This window comes from Phaethon aethereus, assembly GCF_964289735.1.
Source record: "Phaethon aethereus genome assembly, chromosome: 1".
Classification (NCBI taxonomy): domain Eukaryota; kingdom Metazoa; phylum Chordata; class Aves; order Phaethontiformes; family Phaethontidae; genus Phaethon; species Phaethon aethereus.
In genome coordinates, this window is record NC_138575.1 from 70,606,882 (window position 1) to 70,626,900 (window position 20,019).

Below are 20,019 nucleotides of genomic sequence, written 5' to 3' on the forward strand. Positions count from 1 at the left end.
TACAACTTCTAAACCATCAGTAATCTAAACATTTTTTATTTTAGATATGAATAAAATTGAGCACTAATCTCTGTCCAGTTCTAGCCTGTAAGAGCACGTGACTGAAATAAGGCCCAGTATGAGCTGGTATGTATCTGTAGGTCTGGACATTTCTCCTATTTAGTCTTCTTTCCAAGAAAGCTTTGGGCTGTGCTCTAGAAGTGAAGTTAATTGTTGTCTCTGATCTTCAGGCAGTGATTATGTAGTTCATTCTTTCAGGGTCAATCTTTCTTCTGTGTTCACATACCCTTACCCTGGCAGCCTTAAGTAGTGTCAATGCAAGACAGACAAAAATCAATTGCTAGTTCATTCTCTCTGTTTCCTGCTTTGCTATTTCAGCCATGCAGAGGCACTCATCTAATGAGTAGAGAATTATTATAGCCCATATTTTGTTCATTAGAACAATCTTACTATTTCCTTCCACCAAAGAAGAAAAACCCCAAAGTCACAGTACACATATGCTATGCCTTTGCTGGCAGGAGAGAGACAGTGTGCAAGCTACATAGCGGACAACTCTAGGCAACAGTAGAAGCTCATTAAGACCCCAGAGGCCTGCAGGAGGGCAGGATAAAACTATCTTCAGTATTCTGCATTGAAAGGGTACTCCTTGTGATTTTTGCACCTGAAGGAAATGAAACAGGAATGATTACTTTCAAGGCTGAAATAAATGCTGTATAGAACTACACTGGCTGTACAGAGGAGCCTTCAAGGGAGGCTCTGAATTGTGTAGCTGCAGAATGAATTTAAGAGACTTCTTGCGTAGAAATCGCACACATGACCAACAAGATCAAGTATTTTCCTATTATTCAGGCACTGAGTAGTGGTGGGACCAAGTTATTTTCTAGATAAAGAGTTAAAGTTCACAGTGCTTACAGAAAGAACAATAGTTTGTGGCCTTTCAGCCAAGGTTTCCTGTCTGGCTGTAGGCTTCCAAGGCACACATTTGCAAGCAGTTTTTCTTCATATTGCACTTCAGATGGTCATTCCCTCCCCCAACTGCCTATGTAAGAGCCAACATCAGTTTAAACTTACAACGCACAGAAAAAAAATTACCATTATAAAACTGCCTAATGATCATTTCTCCAATATGGACATAGCCAAAGTTATCAACTAGAACCCTCCTTTTGGAATTCCAGGCACACAAAGTTTCCTGGAGAAAGGATTCACAATGAGTATGTAGTATGACTTGTACGCATCCTTTAGTCAATGAAGTGAAAACAACTCCACTAAGATGCTAACTAAGCACTTGTTACTTAACTTCTCAAGCATTTTAGTTAGCAACCCCAAGTTATTTCAGATTTCAAAATATACCCAATTTAAACAGGTAGACTAGTACCTGTGAGATCAGAATAAAGATTATTGAAAAGGTAAGAGTTTGAAAGAAACAAGCTGTCACTTACATGATCATTTCACAGATCCTCCAGTTTCTGTTTAAGCTGATAAGGGTTGCCATCTCCTCTTTAGTCAATTCAAAATCGAACACCTAAAAAGAGAAACAGCTGGAAATCATCTCTTTGAACAAATCAAATCAGAAGCAAGATTCACAAGATTAAAGAACAAGTTCACATCAAAACGGGTGCTGGTTAGACATGATGGCTTCATGAGACAGGGAAAGGAACAGTCTCTTTGGATTTTCAAGACCCTACTGGCAGAGGGAAGAAAACCAAAAAAGATTGCCAGTTGCAGTTACATGGGCCAGCTGTTCCAAGCTGTTTGGTGAGCACTTCGGTGTTGTAGAATGCCTCTATTTGTGGAAGACACATTTCTCCCTAATTCCAGAGAAACACTTGAAAGACTTTCATATTTCAATAAATCCATCTATCTTACTTCTGAAATCTTGATGTCCAACATCAAGAAAAAACCCATGACTTAACAGTCAGAGGAGCAAGGTGGTTTACTGACACCAGGGCTCTTCCCTTAACACTGGTTACTCTGTATTTAGAGGAACGTTACTGCATTTGGGCTCCAAACAAGCCCTCCCAGCCACTTCATCCACAAGTCACAGAAGACACTATGCAAGGTGACTGATAAAGTTATCAGCACACCATTTCCAAGAGCCCTGTCTATCTGTTCTCCAGCTGTAGTTTTCATTGTAGCCCTAGCTTCCAGACAGACAGGAAGAGCCCAGTCCTCTTGCCTGAGGCGGCAAGGCACGCCATCCCTGAAGGGCAGCACCCAGGTCACTTGTACTCACTCACCTTGAAGTTCTCCACAATGCGCTGCGGCGTGACAGACTTGGGAATCGCAATCACATTTCTCTGGATCTGGAAGCGAAGGAGAACCTGCAGGAACAGACCACAGAGTCAGAGAGAGGATGGCTCCTGCTCTGGAGGAAGCAGAGCCTGTTCCAACAGTGTTTCCCCTAAGCTACACCCACTCTGGCAGAGCTGCATTTCTGTCCCTGTAGCCCAGGTAGCACTTCCTGAAGAGCAAAGAGGGAAGGCATGGGGCCTCACATGGAAGACCTCCTTTCTGATTCAGTTTTGGGATGGTCAATTCCTTTTCTTCCCACCTGCACTTTCAGCAGTCTATACAAGGCTTTCATTCTCTGCAGGAGGACTTGAGAGGGGAAGCAGTATCTGAAGATGGGTCAAGAATCTTTTCCTGGCTGAGGGCCAAACAGCTTCAAGTATATATTGCAGGTCACATAATAAACAACCTGCATTGCTCCTTAACACCACAAAAAGAGCACTGCAGTTCAGAGGGAACACTGATAGCAGCTGTACTCTCTCATCAGGCATGGTTTCCTTAATGTTGGTGTTACAGGAATAAGTATCTACTGTACTGCACCTACCTACCTGTGCTGGGGTTTTGTTGTGCTTGGCTGCAATCTCTTTGATCTTGGGGTCATCCAGAAGGGAAGGCTCCTCTGGCTTAGCTCTGCACAGAGACAAAAAGGAAGAAATGGCAAAAAAAAATCTCTGCAGAAAGGTTCTACCTAGTATGAGTGTGTATATAAAAGTGTAAGTGTGCACACACACCTGCACCATTTCTCATTCAATTAGTCTGAATGCTTCACACAAACCACACTAACCCACTTGGAAATTACCTGTCAGGGCGCCCAAGGGGACAATATGCTGTCACAGTGATCCCTTTGGATTGGCAATAGTTGATAAGCTTTTCCTGGGAAAGGTATGGATGACACTCGATCTGCCAACACATGAGTAGAGACTCTGTAGAACTACTATAGTGTTCCCAAGCTCTAGAGATTTTTCCTGAATCTTTATTTTCTAATTACAGGCTGCCATAATCCTACCCTGCATGTGGTCTGTGTGACATTACAAGACTATAATTCTATAGGGCACCAACTTTTATATTGAATTCTTATGAGTTTTTTGGAGAGGCTTTATAAAAGGCATTGATTACAGTCAGAGTGATATCTTGCGTCTGGATTCTTTATTCCTCCAGAGAGAATGCTTCATAGACAAATACTCCAGAACTTGTAAGCAGTGGTTCAACAAGGTGAGACAAAAGGAAATACTATGGTCCTTTTTGTACCAAGATACAGCCACAGAGTGGGATTTAGAATACATGCTGTGTCTACTTTGTTCTCACTTGTTCCATCTCCTCATTCAGCTGTAATCAGATCTTTATAATCTCTGGAAACTATTCACCTGCAGTCACTTAACAGCTTACCTGGTTATTTGCAGGCTTGTGCTTCAGCCCTGGTTTGTTCAGGATTCTTTCAGTCTGCTCACGGTTGAAGTTGGAGATTCCAATGGCTTTTACCAGACCAGCATCAACCAGCTCTTCCATGGCCTAACAGAAAGAGGAGCAAAGTCAGCATCTGGTGTACAGGAAGAATGTAGTCAGGGCCTGTCTTGATGTGGCTTGTTTCCCTTCATGGAAAGCACAAAATAACTGTTTGGACTTGCCAGATTTTTGATTCTCAAGGCAAAAAGTAGGTACTGGTAGTATCTGTGCCATGTCTTCTATCACACCAAAGCCCAAGATCATTGTTGAGACTGTGAAATTCACTGAGTTACACAAGGAAAAGATGACTAACTCTACTATTGTCACAGCACTGGAGGGCTATGCCCTAGGAGGATGGCAGGATCACAGCTTAAGTGTCTATTCCTGCAAAATCTGTTTGAGCAGTTCTAAGAACTGCAGTGAAGAGGAACTGTACAGTCAAGTAAGTAACTTTTTCTAACCTCAGTCTGGTTTGCAGCTCCACTGAAAGTGACTGTGCAGCTCAGTGACTTGAGATGTTAATCCACAGTGAATAGGAGTAACAGCTTGACTAAGCATACATGTTTTTAAAAGCTACCACGTATTTTTGGGAATTCTTCCCAACTAATTCTGCATACATGCATGAGCCATTCTGTGACTGCTGAAGCTAACACCACTGCTGAGGACAGAAGACATGATTCTCCCACTGTGGCTGAACTTACCTCCCATGTATGTAGAATATCTGTGTTACTGGGTATTGACATGCCTTTGTCATCTGTGGGAAACAGCTCCTCTCCTGCCTGTCAGAAACAGAGAAAATGCTTGAGAATTTGTTGAGATGTTTGCTTAATACCATGATAGCTTAAATTTCTAGTGCAGGCAAGAACACTAATTCTTGTCTACATTCAGTCATTCCTTCTTAAAGAGCAAGAGGAACTGAAGGCATTTTTGCCAGTGGTGACCATTCCCATAAAGACAGGTTTTTCTGCTAGACCCCTCGAAGTGATGACTAACCCAAACACCTACAGGGAAACAAACCACTCAAAACTATAGCCTCCAGTCTCATACATGTTCACTTAATGTATTATTCTTTTGTGCTCACTTAGGAAGAACTGTTTTGTTCTTTTTCCACAAGGGCATCAGGGGACCTAGTTAGGTACTGGGAACAGCTTTGGTCTATACAACACCAGATCTGCTGAAAAGCTATATTACATGCAGTGACAGGTCTTCCACAATAAAGCTCAGTATAAAGCTGCTAACATTAGGAAAATTAGAAGAGCCTTTGTGTACAAGTTATGAAAAGACACCAAGACTGAACTGTGTTTAACGGCTGTTTGCTACTGTTGCCATGAGACAGTTTCATTTTCATGGCTTTGTTAACATAAAGCTAAAATAAGAGTATGAAATAAAGGTGACTGTCTCAAAAGCAACAGGTAGGATGGAGTCTGACCAGACTGTAGTAGGAACGGAAGGCTAAGACTAGAAATAGTCAAGCCAAGACATTAGCTCCTTCCCTAATCTGTGAAAAAGTTTAGGCCACCAAGAAGTCTCACCTTTTCAATTCCTGTCTCAGTGGAAAAACACTAAGAACCCTACAGGCAAGGTCATCTCAACCCAGACTGTATTAAGGACTTGGTGATTAGAGAGAGAAATGGAAAACAGAACTATTTTTTTGGTCTGCGATTCTGTAACACAGATGAAAATGTCTGACAGGCAGCAAAGTGCAGTCCTCCTTCCTGAAGTGGGTAATTCAGATCAGCATACAGTGATTTGTAAGAGAAAGGGAGAACAGCCTATCTTATGCTTGCAGCTGGGAGACCTGCCCCTGGTTTTCAGACCATCATTCGCAGGATCAAAGGCATATGTGAGCAGCAGTCTCAGAGGTAGGGATCAACAGTCTGGCCACAGTAAAGCTGAACACCAGAACAGTGCTGGTACATGCAACAGACATGACAGTCTCTCTCAGCCAGAGCAACTGTTGGGCTGCAAAGCCCAACAAAAAAAGCTCCCCAAAAGCCAGTTACAAGAAACAAATCCAATCATAGAATCATTAAGGTTGGAAAAGACCTCTAAGATCAAGTCCAACTGTCAACCCAACACCACCATGCCCACTAAACCATGCCCCGAAGAGCCACATGTACACTTTTTTTTGAACACTTCCAGTGACGGTGACTCCACCACTTCCCCAGGCAGCCTGTTCCAATGCTTGACCACTCTTTCAGTAAAGAGTTTTTTCTTAATAGCCAACTGAAACCTCCCCTGGCGCAACTTGAGGCCATTTCCTCTCGTTCTATCACTAGTTACTTGGGAGAAGAGACCAACACCCACCTCACCACAACCCCCTTTCAGGTAGTTGTAGAGAGCGATAATGTCTCCCCTCAGCCTCCTCTTCTCCAGACTGAACAACCCCAGTTCCCTCAGCCGCTCCTCATAAGACTTGTTCTCCAGACCCTTCACCAGCCAACCCAGGGCATTGCCATTACTTTACCTTCAAACCAAAAGGCCAGTGTATGAGGTAGAGATCCAGATAATCCAGTTTCAGGTCAGCAAGAGTCTTCTGGCAAGCTCCCTTCACCAGAAGCTTGTCATGAAATGTGCACCATAGCTAGAGGAAAAAAAAAAAAGACACACTAGACCTCCTGGGTTAAAGCTCTCAGGTGCTCTCCTGCATGGGTCAGAAATGCTCCATCTTCTATGGAAGGCGATGTGGAATTATGCCATCCTAGTGCTCCTCAGAAGGGGCTTGCTCTCGGAGCGGGACTGGCCTGTGACACTGAAGGCAGTATGTGCAGTAGCAGCACAGGTATTTGAGCAGGATGATAACAAAGTCCTCTGGTTCCATTAGTTAGGACATCATTTGTTCTACCCCTTTTTCCACAGGGTCTGCCTTTCCAATAGGTGGCTTTTAAATGAAGACATATATCTGTCATTCTGAACCATGTATAAAACTCCTGCATTGAATGTAGTAGGGCAGCCAAGAAAATACAAAAAAGCCACAAAGATATGGCTGGCACCAACCTTCACCAGGGTAAGGAGCAACTTCAGAATCCAGCCTAAATATCCTGTTTTCCTTAATAAGTAAGAGAAAGAGAACCCACCAATCACACCTTCCTTGGAACATGTGCTGAGCAGATTACACTGTCCCAAGGTGCCCAGAACCTCAGCTTCCTCACATGGCAGAGACACCTCTTTGGCAGGACTGCGAACCCAGCTGCTGGAATGAGCACCGAGATGTTCCACAGGCACCAGCCACTGCCAGGCTCGCCTCCTCTGCTGTGCTTCAGCAGCCACTGAAGTGCCGTTACCAAACTGGTACTGCCTCTGTATCAGTTCCTGACACCAAGTGATCTGAGACCTCTGCACCATGGGTTTCTACCTTGTCTGGTGCCACCTGGCCCATTTTACTTTTTTCTAGTTCTCTTCTTCTGCACCAGGAGTGCTCTACAGGTGGCCTCTCTGTTCCAGCAGAGGTACAAGATGCAGGGCCAGGTTACTCCTCACCCATCCCCAGCACTTCTGGGTCTCCTCAGAAGAGTGCCAGACCACAGCAGGGCTGTGGTGCTGAAGCTCTCAGTAGATTTTGGGAGGCAAATCAGTGTTTTGTATACCTTCAGTGTTATCAGATTGACTGGGGAAGAAAGCTGCCACCAGACAGTTAAGGGTGATTCTTCTCCTTCCTCAAAGAACTTGCTCTTCCTATCCAATGACTACATCAATAACAATTATCATCAGGGGACAGGAAAGACTCAGTGTGTCACTGTGCTGAAGTGAAACAAGAAAGTAGTATCAGGAGTGACATCATTTACATTACGAGTTTCTCCAGTGCTACAGCATACTACTACTTTAGTTTCCTACTGTAAAAATATCACAGGTAAAGCTGGTCTGTCCATGACCCAAGACCACGTGATCCTTACCTTACTGACAACAAAGAGGTCATCTCGTTTCACAACACCTTCCTTGATTTTCTGCTGGATCCCCTCCCCAACTTCCTTCTCATTCTGGTACACATAAGCACAGTCAAAGTGGCGGTACCCAGCATCGATGGCAGCCATCACTGCCACTTCCACCTTACCTGGAGGGGACTGAAGGGAGAAGGGTATAAAGTGTCTTTAATTTGGGATTCCCACACACTGCTCCTTAGGTAGCTAGAGGGTAAACACACAAAGGGGCTTTAAGAGAAGCTTTTCCTTAAAAGTTTTTCAGGTGTGCCTACATCTTGAATACTGGCTCCTGAGTGTAAAGCCAGCCTCCAGCTGCGCCCCTGCTGCTCCACTCCCAGGCAGGGCTCTACAGAGCCTCTTGCAGAGCTGAAGCCCTAACACCAGGGCCATTCTCCAGAGACGGGCCAAGGCCTCCTCGCCACCCCACGCCGCTTCTCAGAGGAGAAGCCACCGGCAGCTTCAGGGGGGTCTGGCCCAGCCGGAGCCCCTCAGCCCAGACCTGGGCGACCCGCGCCCCTGGGCCGCGCCCGGCAGCGGCGCAGGAACCCGGGCTGCTGCCCGGGGGCAGGGAGGGACCCTCGGCACCAAACACCGCAGCGGCACCGCCGTACCGAGCGGGGAGCCCCGGCGGCGGCCCGGCCGGGATGTCGGCGGCGCCGGCAGCACTGCGCCCCTCCGGGAGAGGGCGGCCGCAGCAGCCCCGCTGCAGGAGAGCGATGCGTGGCCTCCGTTACCTTCCATGTGCCCAACCCCAGGAGGGGCATCTTGGCCGCGGAGCCCAGCCGCACGTAAGTCGCCATGGCCGCACTGGGGAAAGCGCCGCCCGCCGAGCGCTTTAACAGCGGCCGGGCCGGCCCCGGGCCTGCTCGTACGGCCCTTCCCCCGGGCGTGGTGCCCCTCCCCCCCCACCCCGTGGCTGTTGGTAGCGCTCGGCCTTCCCCTCCTGAAGCAGCCAATCACCACTCAAGTCCTGCCCCGATGGCAGCACCGCCCAATCAGCAGCAAAGCAGGGCAACCAATGGGAGTCCCAGCCGCTTGCGATGGTAAGATACGGGGGGGGAAGTACCTGCTCGTAGAGGGGTGTCAGGGGGTGCTCCGCAACGCCCCTAGGCAGCCCCCGGCGCCCCCTCCCTCCCTCCCTCCCGACTCGGCGGGTTTGATACCTCTCCGAAGGTGGCGTTTCCCACCGCATCTGACGCTCCGGTCAGGCGGACCCGGCCACTGAGGCGCGGCGCTGAGCACACGCTGTCCGCGGCGGGCGGCCGCGGCCGGAGTCTGACGTTAACGGCCGTGCCGGGGCCTAACGGGCCTCACACCGATCCCGCTAGGTTCGGCCAGCCCCGCCTCGGGCGGGCCTTCCGCTGAGTCTCGGCCCGTGTGGGCTTACGTGAGAACTGAAGTCAGTTAAAAATCGCGGAGGTGATGATTCCCCCCCGCCCCCGAGGGTGCACCCTGCGGGCTTCTCCTCCCGGTGAAGTTCCTTATCAGAAGATAAGGACTGAGGGCAGCTCTGCCCCGATCCGGCTTGTGTTTGTGCAAGGTTCAGCTCCTGCAGCGCCCTGTCCCCGTGCCGCGGGTTGTTCATACGTATCTCGCTTGTGGTACACGCTGGGGTGTTGCAACACGCTGTTGCAGCTCACCCCGTTGGTTACCAGACGGAGAGCCTGTTTCATTGAGTGACGCTTTGGCCCATGATTTTTCATTAGAGGATCCAGGGCAGTGTTGCAAAATGAGTCAATAAAGAGGAGTCCCGAAGCGAGGTGCGACGCGGAGGTCTGTCTCTCTCCGCTCATGGAGCTGCTGCCTTGCTGCCGGCTGTGTGGTCGTGGGCTGTGAGCCCTGGGCCGAGAAAGGGCTGAGCCCTTTTGGCTGGGGCAGCGTGTCCCCACGGCAGTGATGGTGGCCTGGGCTGGTCCCAGGAGCCTTGTGACCCTGCCTGCTGAGGAAGTGAGATGGCTCAAAAAACCATGGTTTGGCTGGCTGGTGAGAGTTGGGAGCACCCTGTTCCCCTTTCCAGATGGGACAAATGCAGCTCTCACTTTGAGGTAAGTGAGCTTATGAGTAATTTAGAAAATAATGAGTATAAAACACTTCATTTTAAATGCTGAGAGAAAGTATTTTTAGTATGTTTTCAAAGCTGCAGAAGAGCAGTGAGTTTTCAGTAAATGCCACAATGATCATGTTCTCCCTCATGTCTTTAGGGAGGTGCAGACCATATTTCGGAATAAAATACACAACAGCAGAAATAAGTGGTAGGTCACCTTTAATTTCACATTAGAAACTGACTTTGAAATTTTGGAGAGGCAGAGTATATAGTAGTGATGAGGTGGTCACAGTGCAGTGAAAAAACCCTGATTTATCAGCAGGATCCTGTGAGTACTCCGTAATGGTATGTTAGGCTTGCTTGGGAGGCTTTGCTGTTTGCTTAAACTTGGAGAATTGATTCAGGTACAAGCATAACTTGGGAGTATGTGTAATGGTGCATTTTTCTGTGGGTGCCTCTCCCACAGCAGATGCCCAGGCTCTTTTTGCTTCATTTAACTGAAGGCAGACAAGGGAATTAGGTTTTCTTTTTACTCTTCCTCCTGTTTTGTGTCAGTGCCATTGGCTGCCCTCAGCAAGATGTGGTGTTCTAGTTGAATCACATAACAGCTGTACAACTCAGGGCTTATCTTTCATCCTTTTTTGGGGGTTCCTTCTCCATAGATCTGCTCTGAGTGTGCTCAGCTTCATGCGTGCTGGTTCGTTGTTCAGAGAAGTCAGTGAAAAATGCAAAATAACACAATTTGCCTTGGCTGCGATGTATTTTCTCAAGAGAGCCTAGAGACCAGCCGAAGTGCCAGTTTTCTCCTCCTCTCCTTTGTATTCCCAAGGCACTCAAGCTTGTGGTGCTGTGCTGGCTATTTCTTAGTGTTATCAGTGTCAGATTCAGAAACAATCAATGGTGAGTGGGTTTCAAGTCTTGGTGTAGGGACTGCCAGAAATAGTCAGATTTTATCCTGGAGCAGCACCAAGGTGAACTGGTGGCATCAGAGACTTGTGCTCCGCAAGTCTGTGGAAGCTTGCAAAGCCCGTCTGTTTGGCCAATAAGGTGGGATCTCCTAGGAGAAAGGGCGGAAAGCCCTGCGGTGGTTGCTTTGATCCTGTCTTTTTGGGGAGAGGTTTCAAAGCCTTGTGTTCCTGTGGCAAGGGGCTGGGTAGAGTGTGTGATGACAGATAATGAGACTCGGAGAGCACGGCTGAGAAATGCAATTTGTCCTTCCTCTCATTTTCTTCTGAGATTTTTGTGTTGCTTCCTCTGCAGCCTGTTCATGTTCTCCTGCGAAGGTCGGTGCTTGGTTTTCCGTAATGGTGCCTTGAATGAGAGATGTGTTGGTCTTTGAACAGAGGATTTTGGGCAGAAGGTTCACATTTGCTGCTTACACCTGTTGGTGTGAGACTTTCCTCAGATCATGCCAAGACGTGGCAGCTGCCAGTTGTTTCTGTGTCCTGAAGGTTTGGCTGGGGTTGTCAGTTTTTTTGAAGACTTTAATGTTTGCTAATTCTGGTGTTTGACTATTAATCTGATGAGCTGGCAAAAATGTGTACTTAAAATGAAACTCCAGAAACAAAACCATGAGCACATACCCTCAGACTGTGGCAGATCCAGGTTAATTTGCCTGCCCTAAGCAGCCAGCTCCTGTCTGTGCATCCCTGAGACCGAGGCCTAATTCATCAAGTTGGTGTGGCTAAACCCCTCTGATGTCTCTGTTCTTTCAGTAGGTTGTTGTATGTGCCCTGGCTTGAGAGAAGACCCTTCAAATGGGAGCAGGAGAGCCCTTTGGCATGGGTGGGATGGGGCAGTAAGTGCTTGCCCTTAGCCAAGGTTCATCTGGATGAATTTGTGTGACCTTTGTCTTGCCTCTGCTGCCTGGAGGTTGCTGAGGGCTTTATGGGCTGCTTCCTTCGGGCAACTGGGAAACAGGTGGTCTTGGGTTACATCTTTGTGAATTGAAAGTGGAAATTTTGGGGAGAAGATCCTAAGGTGCTTGTGGTTTGGGAGCAGCAACAAGGGGCTGAGCCTGCCCTGACAGGGGGGCAGACATCCAAGTTGCGTGGCATCTGAAACGCCCCCCAGTACCGCTGGGAGCTGTGGCCAGAGCTCGGGGGCTGGTGGCTGGCGGGGAGAGGGCAACTGGGTCTCCTGTGAGGGCTGGCTTCAGGGGAAAGTGCCAAGGGGCTTTGCTGTCCCAGGGAGGATCCGTGACTGCAGCCGACCTCTGTGCATCTCTGGGTAGGAGGGTTTTGGGTTTTTCCTACATTGGATGGAAGACTTTCAGCCAATTATGTTTTTGCATTTTAAAGTTAATTTTATTTTTAAAATACGGGACAATTCTGATGAAATTGTGGATGCATTGGGTTTTTTTTTGTGGCTTGTTACCATTTGGTTTCTTCTGACACAAGACTGAAGGCAATCACTGAATGGTGGTACAAACTACCTCTGTTTTCTGCTTAGCGCCCCTGTTCAGAGTCTTCAGTAGTAATGCTCTCTTCAAATAATCAGAAAATTATTACATCCCACTTTTTGTTCTGTAGAAAATACTCTTTCCTTCTTCCAAAAAAAAAGAACTCAAACAAATTTCATGGGATAAACAACCCGTGTCTTCACTGGCAGCAGCAGGGCAGATGCAGTAAGAAAACCAGATAAATAGACAGCTCAAAGTTAGAGCAGAGGCACATGAGACACCAGAGATCTAGTGAAGGCCATGTTACAAGCATCTTCAGTATTCTGCGTGGAAAGGGTACTCCTTGTGAGTTTTGGACCTGAAAGAAATGAAAGAGGGAATGTTATTTTCATGGGTGACCTAAATGTTATGTAGATCTGCATTGGGTGCATGGCGAAGCCACCAAGGGAAGAACTGCATCATGTAGTTACAGGAAGAATATGTGGAGATATGTGTCCTCATTTCTGTAATGCAGACAAAGATGAAATGAACATCCAGAACCCATTTTTTGGTATTCAAGTTACAGGGAGTTTTCTGGAAGCTGAATTCAAAATGAGAATGTGGTGGATTTTTTTTTTTTTTTTGAGTGTTTTGTTTTGTTTTTAAAATGAAAATATTAAACCCTTTCCGAAAAAGTATTTTTGGGACAAACCAATTGGAATTTGAGTTGGCATGATTTTTAAATAAATCTCATGCTACCTAGTAAATATGACACAAAATTCCTTGTAAAGAATATTCAGAATTTAAGAGTTGGAAGGAAACAAGCAGTATCACTTACATGCTCATTGCACAGATCCTCCAGTTTCTGTTAAAGCTGAGCATAGTTGCCATCTCCTCTTTAGTCAATTCAAAGTCAAACACCTAGCAAGAGAAACAGCTGGAAATCACCTCTTTGAAAAATCAAACAGTGTGAAGAAAGACAAGATTAGAGAGCAGCTCCACACTGGAGGGTCCATTTTCAGTCATGGACCACTGAATTAACAGATAGAGGAACAACTTGTTTTATGGACAGAAGAACTACTATGAACATTGCTTATTCTATATTCTATATTTTCTGGCATGTTACTGTGTGTGAGCTTCAAGCAAACTGTGCCTGCTGGTTCATCCACAAGCCACAGAACAGGAAATAGCATATAAGACCTGTTCATCTGTCCTCTCCAAAAGCAGGTCTGGCTTAACCCTCAGTTGAGTGTAGGTAAGCATAAAGAAAGAAAAGGCCCAGTCCTCTGGCGTGAGGAGGACCTGGGAAAGGTGAGAAAGGATCACTACTTGTTGTGCAGGGGGAGGCGTGCCATCCCTGAAGGGCAGCACCCAGGTCACTTGTACTCACTCACCTTGAAGTTCTCCACAATGCGCTGCGGTGTGACAGACTTGGGAATCGCAATCACATTTCTCTGGATCTGGAAGCGAATGAGAACCTGCAGGAACAGACCACAGAGTCAGAGAGAGGATGACTCCTGCTCTGAAGGAAGCAGAGCCTGTTCCAACAGCTGTTTGCCATCAAGTGTATATTTCAGTAGAACTAAACCCTTTCTGTGGAGCTACAGTTCAAATCATTCCTATCCTTGTGGCCTAGGTAGTACTTCCTGAAGGGCAAAGAGGGAAGTGGTGGAGGCCCACAGGGAAGGCCTCCTTTCCAATTCAGTTTTGGGACAGTCAATTCCTTTTCTTCCCACCTGGACTTTCAGCAGTCTATGCAAGGCTTTCATTCTCTACAAGAGGACTTGAGAGGGGAAGTGGCATCTGAAGATGGGTCAAGAATCTTTTTGAGTCCCAAAGAGATAATAGTAGCATGTCTTGCAGGCTGTATAATAAAAAAATCTGCATTGTTAGGGAAAAATCAAAGGAGTGCCACAATTTATGGGGAATGGATGGAGGTTTTACCCACTCCTCAGCTCTATTTTCCTTAATGAATGTGTTACAGGAAGGAGTACACACTGTACTGCACCCACCTACCTGTGCTGGGGTTTTGTTGTGCTTGGCTGCAATCTCTTTGATCTTGGGGTCATCCAGAAGGGAAGGATCCTCTGGCTTAGCCCTACACAGAGAAAAGAAATCAGCGGCAAGAAACCTCCATAGAAAGATCCAGCCTAGCAACAGAAATCTGTATCTAGATGAATGATTAATAGTGCTCTTGCAGCCTCAATGTTACAGGCATAACCCATGCCAGCTCCCTTGCAAATTCCAAAGCAATCTTACCATGGCCTGTCAGGAGAGCCAAGGGGACAGTATGCTGTCACAGCAATCCCTTTGGATTGACAATACTTGATCAGCTTCTCCTGGGTAAGGTATGGATGACATTCAATCTGCCAACACAAAGGCACAGCGGCTGATAGTGACAGAACTGTTGTAATATTGTTGTGCTCCTTGGATTATCTCCAATGCAATTAGAGGCTCCTTTTTCCCCTAATTTGCCAGTAGCCTGCATAATAATATGTATCCTTAGTATTGAAGACACCTATTTTTATACAAGGTTCTTGTACAGTTTTGGCTATGGGGGTTTCACAAAACTTATCTCTGGGTTTTTTATTCTTCCAGAGAGACTGTTTCCAGGGAAATATTCCAGCATTTGTAAACAGTGGTTCAGCAAGGTGAGACAAAAAAGGAAGTATCTGAGTGCCTTGTGTACTCAAATATCCAGAGAGCGGGATTTCGAGTACATGCTGTGTCTACATTGTTCTCACTTGTTCCATCTCCTCATTCAACTGTGATTAGATCTTTATAATCCCTGAAAATTATTCACCTGCAGTCACTTAGCAGTTTACCTGGTTATTTGCAGGCTTGTGCTTCAGCCCTGGTTTGTTCAGGATTCTTTCAATCTGCTCATGGTTGAAGTTGGAGACTCCAATGGCTTTTACCAGACCAGCATCCACCAGCTCTTCCATGGCCTAACAGAAAGAGGAGCGAAGTCATCATCTAGTATGCAAGACAGGTCGTGAAGAAGATGTTCTTCCTGATGCAGCTTGTTTTCTGTCATGAGCAGCACAAAATAACTATGTAGAGTTGCAAAGTTCTCTGAGGGAAAAGCTGGTACTGGTACACTAGTGCCATCTCACCCAAGACCAAATTCTCATTCCCTGACTTTGTGGAAATTCACACCAAGTTGCATGAGGAAAAAGCCAGCAACACTCAGTAACCCACTATTGTGCAAGCACTGGAGGGCTGTGCCCCACACTGTAGGTAAGATCTTAACCTAAAATACCTTTATTTCTGTAAAATTTATTTGAGCAATTCAAGAAGGGTGCAAGAACTATGGTGAAGATGATTGTATAGTTGTTATGGGCAAGTAAGGAACTTTTTCTAACCTCAGCCTGGTCTGCAGCTCTTCTGAAAGTGATTGTGCAGCCCACTGTGGGTCAGGCAGTCAAGTAAGGCACTCAGGGAATACGAATAACTAGGTAATGACTAAGCATGCACGTTATGAAAAGCTACTTTGTACTGCCTTATGTTCCTTCCAACTAATTTTGCATTACAGAACAACAGTTCTGTGACTGCTGAGGTAATGAAAACACAGAAGAGGCTGATGAGGACAGAGGACATGTCTCTTCTGCTGTGGCTGAACTTACCTCCCATGTCTGTAGAATATCAGCGTTGCTAGGTATACACATGCCTTTGTCATCTTTGGGAAACAGCTCATCTCCTGCCTGTCAATGAGAGAGAAATTGAAATAAAATTCTGTTGGGGTGTTAGCTATGTAAAAGAAGCAAAGAGGAATGTAAGGAGCTAAAGCTAACAGTGCATGAAAAAACCTCAAGTAATTCTCATCATAATTAATTCTTCAGTCATTTCTTATTCTTAGTTCATGCAGGGTCATCGCATTTTTGCCACCTACTATCCCAATAAAGACCGGTATTTCTGCTGAACCCATTGAAGTGATGATCCACAAAATGCATGCAGGGAAGCAATTTTGACAGATTTTCCATGGGGAGGCTCACTGTTTAAGTTGCTGTATTAGGAAAATTAGAACAGCCTGTAACTAGACGGTATGGCTAAAGTGTTTTGAATGATTGGAATTTTCTAGATGCCACAATATTATGCAGTTTCACTTGACAGCTTTGTCCACATAAAGCTAACTAAAACAATATTGAGAGAATGAAATGAAGTTGAGCTCAAAAGCATTAGGTAGAATAGAGATTTTGATCTGAGTGTAGCAGAAAGGCTAAGGGTATATGTGTGTATATATATACACACACACAAACTGACATAAATCCTTTGAAGTACCTGTAGTCTGCAAAAGTTTGGTATTGAAAAGTGTGGAAGCCTGGCTGTCAGAATGAGGACATGATTATATCGACTTGAACAACCCTGGCTTTGTTGCTGAAACCGATGACTGAGCAAAAACCTTGAGCAAGTGAACTGTCTTTGATACATGAACAATAAGGAACTTCATACTGTGATAAACAACTTAGAAGAAACTAGAAACTGCAAGATCCGGGAATGGGTGGTCTATGGGACAACATGTAAAATGACAAATACCAATCAACAATTAGCCTTGAGTGCGTGATCAGCTGCTTGTGGCAAATGGGGAACGATGTCCGGCACGTGGACAGTGTGTTAACCTATAAAAGCTGTGCATTTTGCTATAATAAAGGAGAATGATCATACCCACATTGAGACTCATCATTACTCCGGGTTCGCCTCCCACTCCGACAGCAGAAAAGCCTCATCTTTTGAAATCCAAGGTCTGTGAAACAACACTAAGGCTCCTACAGGCAAGGTCTGCTCAACCTGGACTGTATTAAGGACTCAGTGATTAAAGAGAGAAATGGAAAACAGAAGCATTTTCTTTCGCTCTGCGATTCTGTTACATGCAGAGGAAAGAATTTGTCAGGCAGCAAAGCACAGCCCTCCTTCCTGCAGAGTGTAATTTTCAGATGAGCATGCTTTGGATTTGTAAAAGAAAGGGAAAGTGGCATAGCTTACACTTGCAACTGGAAGGCCTGATCTTAGTGCTAGGTCTGCCTCTCCTGCTGTCAAAAGGGCAGAGGACTCTGTGCAAGCAGCAGTCTTGGGGGCAGAGATCAAGAGCCTGGCTCACGTGGCTACAGTAAGGCTGAATGAGCAGCACCGGAGCGGAGCTGATGCACACAACAAACACATGGTCTTCCTGGACTGGAGCGGCAGTAGCATTGCAAGCATTACTGGAAGAGCCCTCCCAGGAGTGAAAGCCAAGGGCATTGCCGTTACTGTACCTTGAACCCAAAAGGCCAGTGGACGAGGTAGAGATCGAGGTAATCCAGTTTCAGGTCGGCAAGAGTCTTCTGGCAGGCTCCCTTCACCAGAGGTTTTTCATAAAATGTGCACCATAGCTAGAGACAAAAACAAGGCACACTGTGACCTCCTGGGTTAATGTGCAGGAGAGCATCCGAGAGGTAACAAATGCTCCATCTTCTTTGGAAGTTGATGTGGAATTACACCATCCTAGTGCTCTTCAGAGGGGGCTTGCTCTGTGATGGGACTGGCCTGTAACACTGAATTCAGTATGTGCAGTGGCAGCACACATGATCAGTCAGATCTGTAGCAAAAACTCCTATTGCAAGGTCAAATTTGTGTCAAAGAGAATGGCTTAGCTCAAGAAAGCTTTCTGCTAGATTTGACTATTTGTACATTTCCTGTAAAAAATTTAGCAGGCAAAGCCAAGAAAATACAAAAAAGCCACAAAGATATGGCTGGCACCAACCTTCACCAGGATAAGAAGCAACTTCAGAATCCAGCCTAAATATCCTGTTTTCCTTAATAAGTAAGAGAAAGAGAACCCACCAATCACACCTTCCTTGGAACATGTGCTGAGCAGATTACACTGTCCCAAGGTGCCCAGAACCTCAGCTTCCTCACATGGCAGAGACACCTCTTTGGCAGGACTGCGAACCCAGCTGCTGGAATGAGCACCGAGTTGTTCCACAGGCACCAGCCACTGCCAGGCTTGCCTCCTCTGCTGTGCTTTAGCAGCCACTGAAGTGCCGTTACCAAACTGGTACTGCCTCTGTATCAGTTCCTGACACCAAGTGATCTGAGACCTCTGCACCATGGGTTTCTACCTTGTCTGGTGCCACCTGGCCTGTTCTACCTTTTCCTGCTTCCCTTCTGCACCAGTTTGTCTGCAGATGGCCTCTCCTCATCCATCCCCAGCACTTCTGGGTCTCCTCAGCAGCGTGCCAAACCACAGCAGGGTGCAGACACAAAATATCCTTCCTAACTCTCCAAACAGAATGGGGTGAAGCAGTAAGCTTATATCAGGATTGATATGAATGATGTTATGAATTGCTTTATCCTACAGCATAAAATTTGTCTCCAGTACTTAAGCTTCCTACTATGAAAATGCTATAGGTGAAGCATTCCCTCACTCCTTTTCCCGGGTGGAAGATCATCAGATCCTTACCTTACTGACGATGAAGAGGTCTTCTCGTTTCACAACACCTTCCTTGATTTTCTGCCGGATCCCTTCCCCGACTTCATTCTCATTCTGGTACACATAGGCACAATCAAAGTGGTGGTACCCAGCATCGATGGCAGCCATCACTGCAGCTGCTACTTGCCCAGTTGGGGCCTGAAAATAATGCATAAATCTTAATCTCAAATCAGTACATGTTAAATACCTGTATCCTAGCAAAATAAAAATAGGAAACCCACTTTACTGCAAGCAATCCCCCTCTGTCCCAGCTTGTTGTTTTTTTCTTTACAAGAGAAGTAGTTCTTGCAGTCATAAATATGGGCTCTAGGGCTCGAAGCCAGCTTCTAGCCATTTATCCATAGCCCCACACCCATGCAGGTTCAGCCCAACAGCCAGGTAGAGCAGAGCCCCAGACACCAGGACAGTTCTCCAGAGCTGGAGCCAAGTTTGGAGCCGAGCTGGAGCTCCGGGGGAGCCAAGTTTTGTGCCAGGGAGCTCTGCAATACCGGTGCTTTTCTCTGAAGGCATTACCTTCCAGGTGCCCAGCCCCACGAGGGGCATCTTCACCCCAGTTCTCAGCTGCACATAGGTCGCCATGGCCCTGCACGCCGTCTGGGCAGCCCCACTGCAGCCGCCTCTTGCCTGGCTGGTTTAATAGCGACTGGTCGCTGGCCAAGGCAACGGAAGATGGCGGAGCGGCACCGGTGCTCTGGGTCCTCCCATATCTGGCAAACAAGGCTGTGGCTTGTTCTCTGTAGACTCAACTCACGCAGGTTAATGAGAAAGCTGAAATCAATTGAAAATAGTGGAGGTGATCACAGCCCTGGGGTGTGCAGTGCTGTGCCCTGTGGACCTTTCCTCCCGGTGAAGTTCCTTATCAAAAGATAAGGACTGAGGGCAGCTCTGCCCTGATTCGGCTTGTGTTTGCGCAGGGTTCAGCTCCTGCAGTGCCCTGTCCCTGTGCCGCGGGTTGTTCGTGCATATCTCGCTTGTGGTACACGCTGGGGTGTTGCAACACGCTGTTGCAGCTCACCCCGTTGGTTACCAGACGGAGAGCCTGTTTCACTGAGTGACGCTTTGGCCCATGATTTTTCATCAGAGGATCCAGGGCGGTGTTGCAAAATGAGTCAATAAAGAGGAGTCCCGAAGCGGGGTGCGACGCGGAGGTCTGTCTCTCTCCGCTCATGGAGCTGCAGCCTTGCTGCCGGCTGTGTGGTCATGGGCTGTGAGCCCTGGGCTGAGAAAGGGCTGAGCCCTTTTGGCTGGGGCAGCGTGTCCCCACGGCAGTGATGGTGGCCTGGGCTGGTCCCCCCTTGACAGAGCCTGTGTGCTGATGAAGTGAGATGGCTGGAGAAACCTTGGTGTGAGTTTACAGAGGAAGAAGTAGTTCCTTTTCACCCACCCAGCTCCAAAGGTGATGGTATCTATGCTTCACAGGCTGGGAACTGAGGCACATGGAGAACAGGGAAGTTCTCACAGGGCATGCGTGGCA

At 46.8% G+C, this 20,019-nt stretch overlaps 1 protein-coding gene across 3 annotated transcripts; it reads right to left on the minus strand.

Moving 5' to 3' along the window:
- Positions 1 to 618: 618 nt before the first annotated feature.
- LOC309405855 (aldo-keto reductase family 1 member B1-like) lies at positions 619 to 19,124 on the minus strand (the record flags this gene model as incomplete). Of its 3 annotated transcripts, none has more annotated exons than XM_082000776.1 (10): positions 619 to 661; positions 12,915 to 12,997; positions 13,471 to 13,554; positions 14,093 to 14,174; positions 14,336 to 14,442; positions 14,902 to 15,024; positions 15,703 to 15,780; positions 17,329 to 17,445; positions 18,516 to 18,683; positions 19,059 to 19,124. In XM_082000776.1, 10 exons carry the CDS (start codon positions 19,122 to 19,124, stop codon positions 619 to 621), a joined length of 951 nt encoding a protein of 316 aa, XP_081856902.1. The 3 variants fall into 3 exon arrangements, with proteins under 3 accessions (XP_081856902.1, XP_081856903.1, XP_081856901.1); XM_082000777.1 differs by lacking the exons at positions 12,915 to 12,997; positions 13,471 to 13,554; positions 14,093 to 14,174; ... (4 more) ...; positions 18,516 to 18,683; positions 19,059 to 19,124 and adding exons at positions 1,440 to 1,522; positions 2,238 to 2,321; positions 2,838 to 2,919; ... (4 more) ...; positions 7,626 to 7,793; positions 8,387 to 8,452; XM_082000775.1 differs by lacking the exon at positions 619 to 661 and adding an exon at positions 12,413 to 12,455.
- Positions 19,125 to 20,019: the final 895 nt, after the last annotated feature.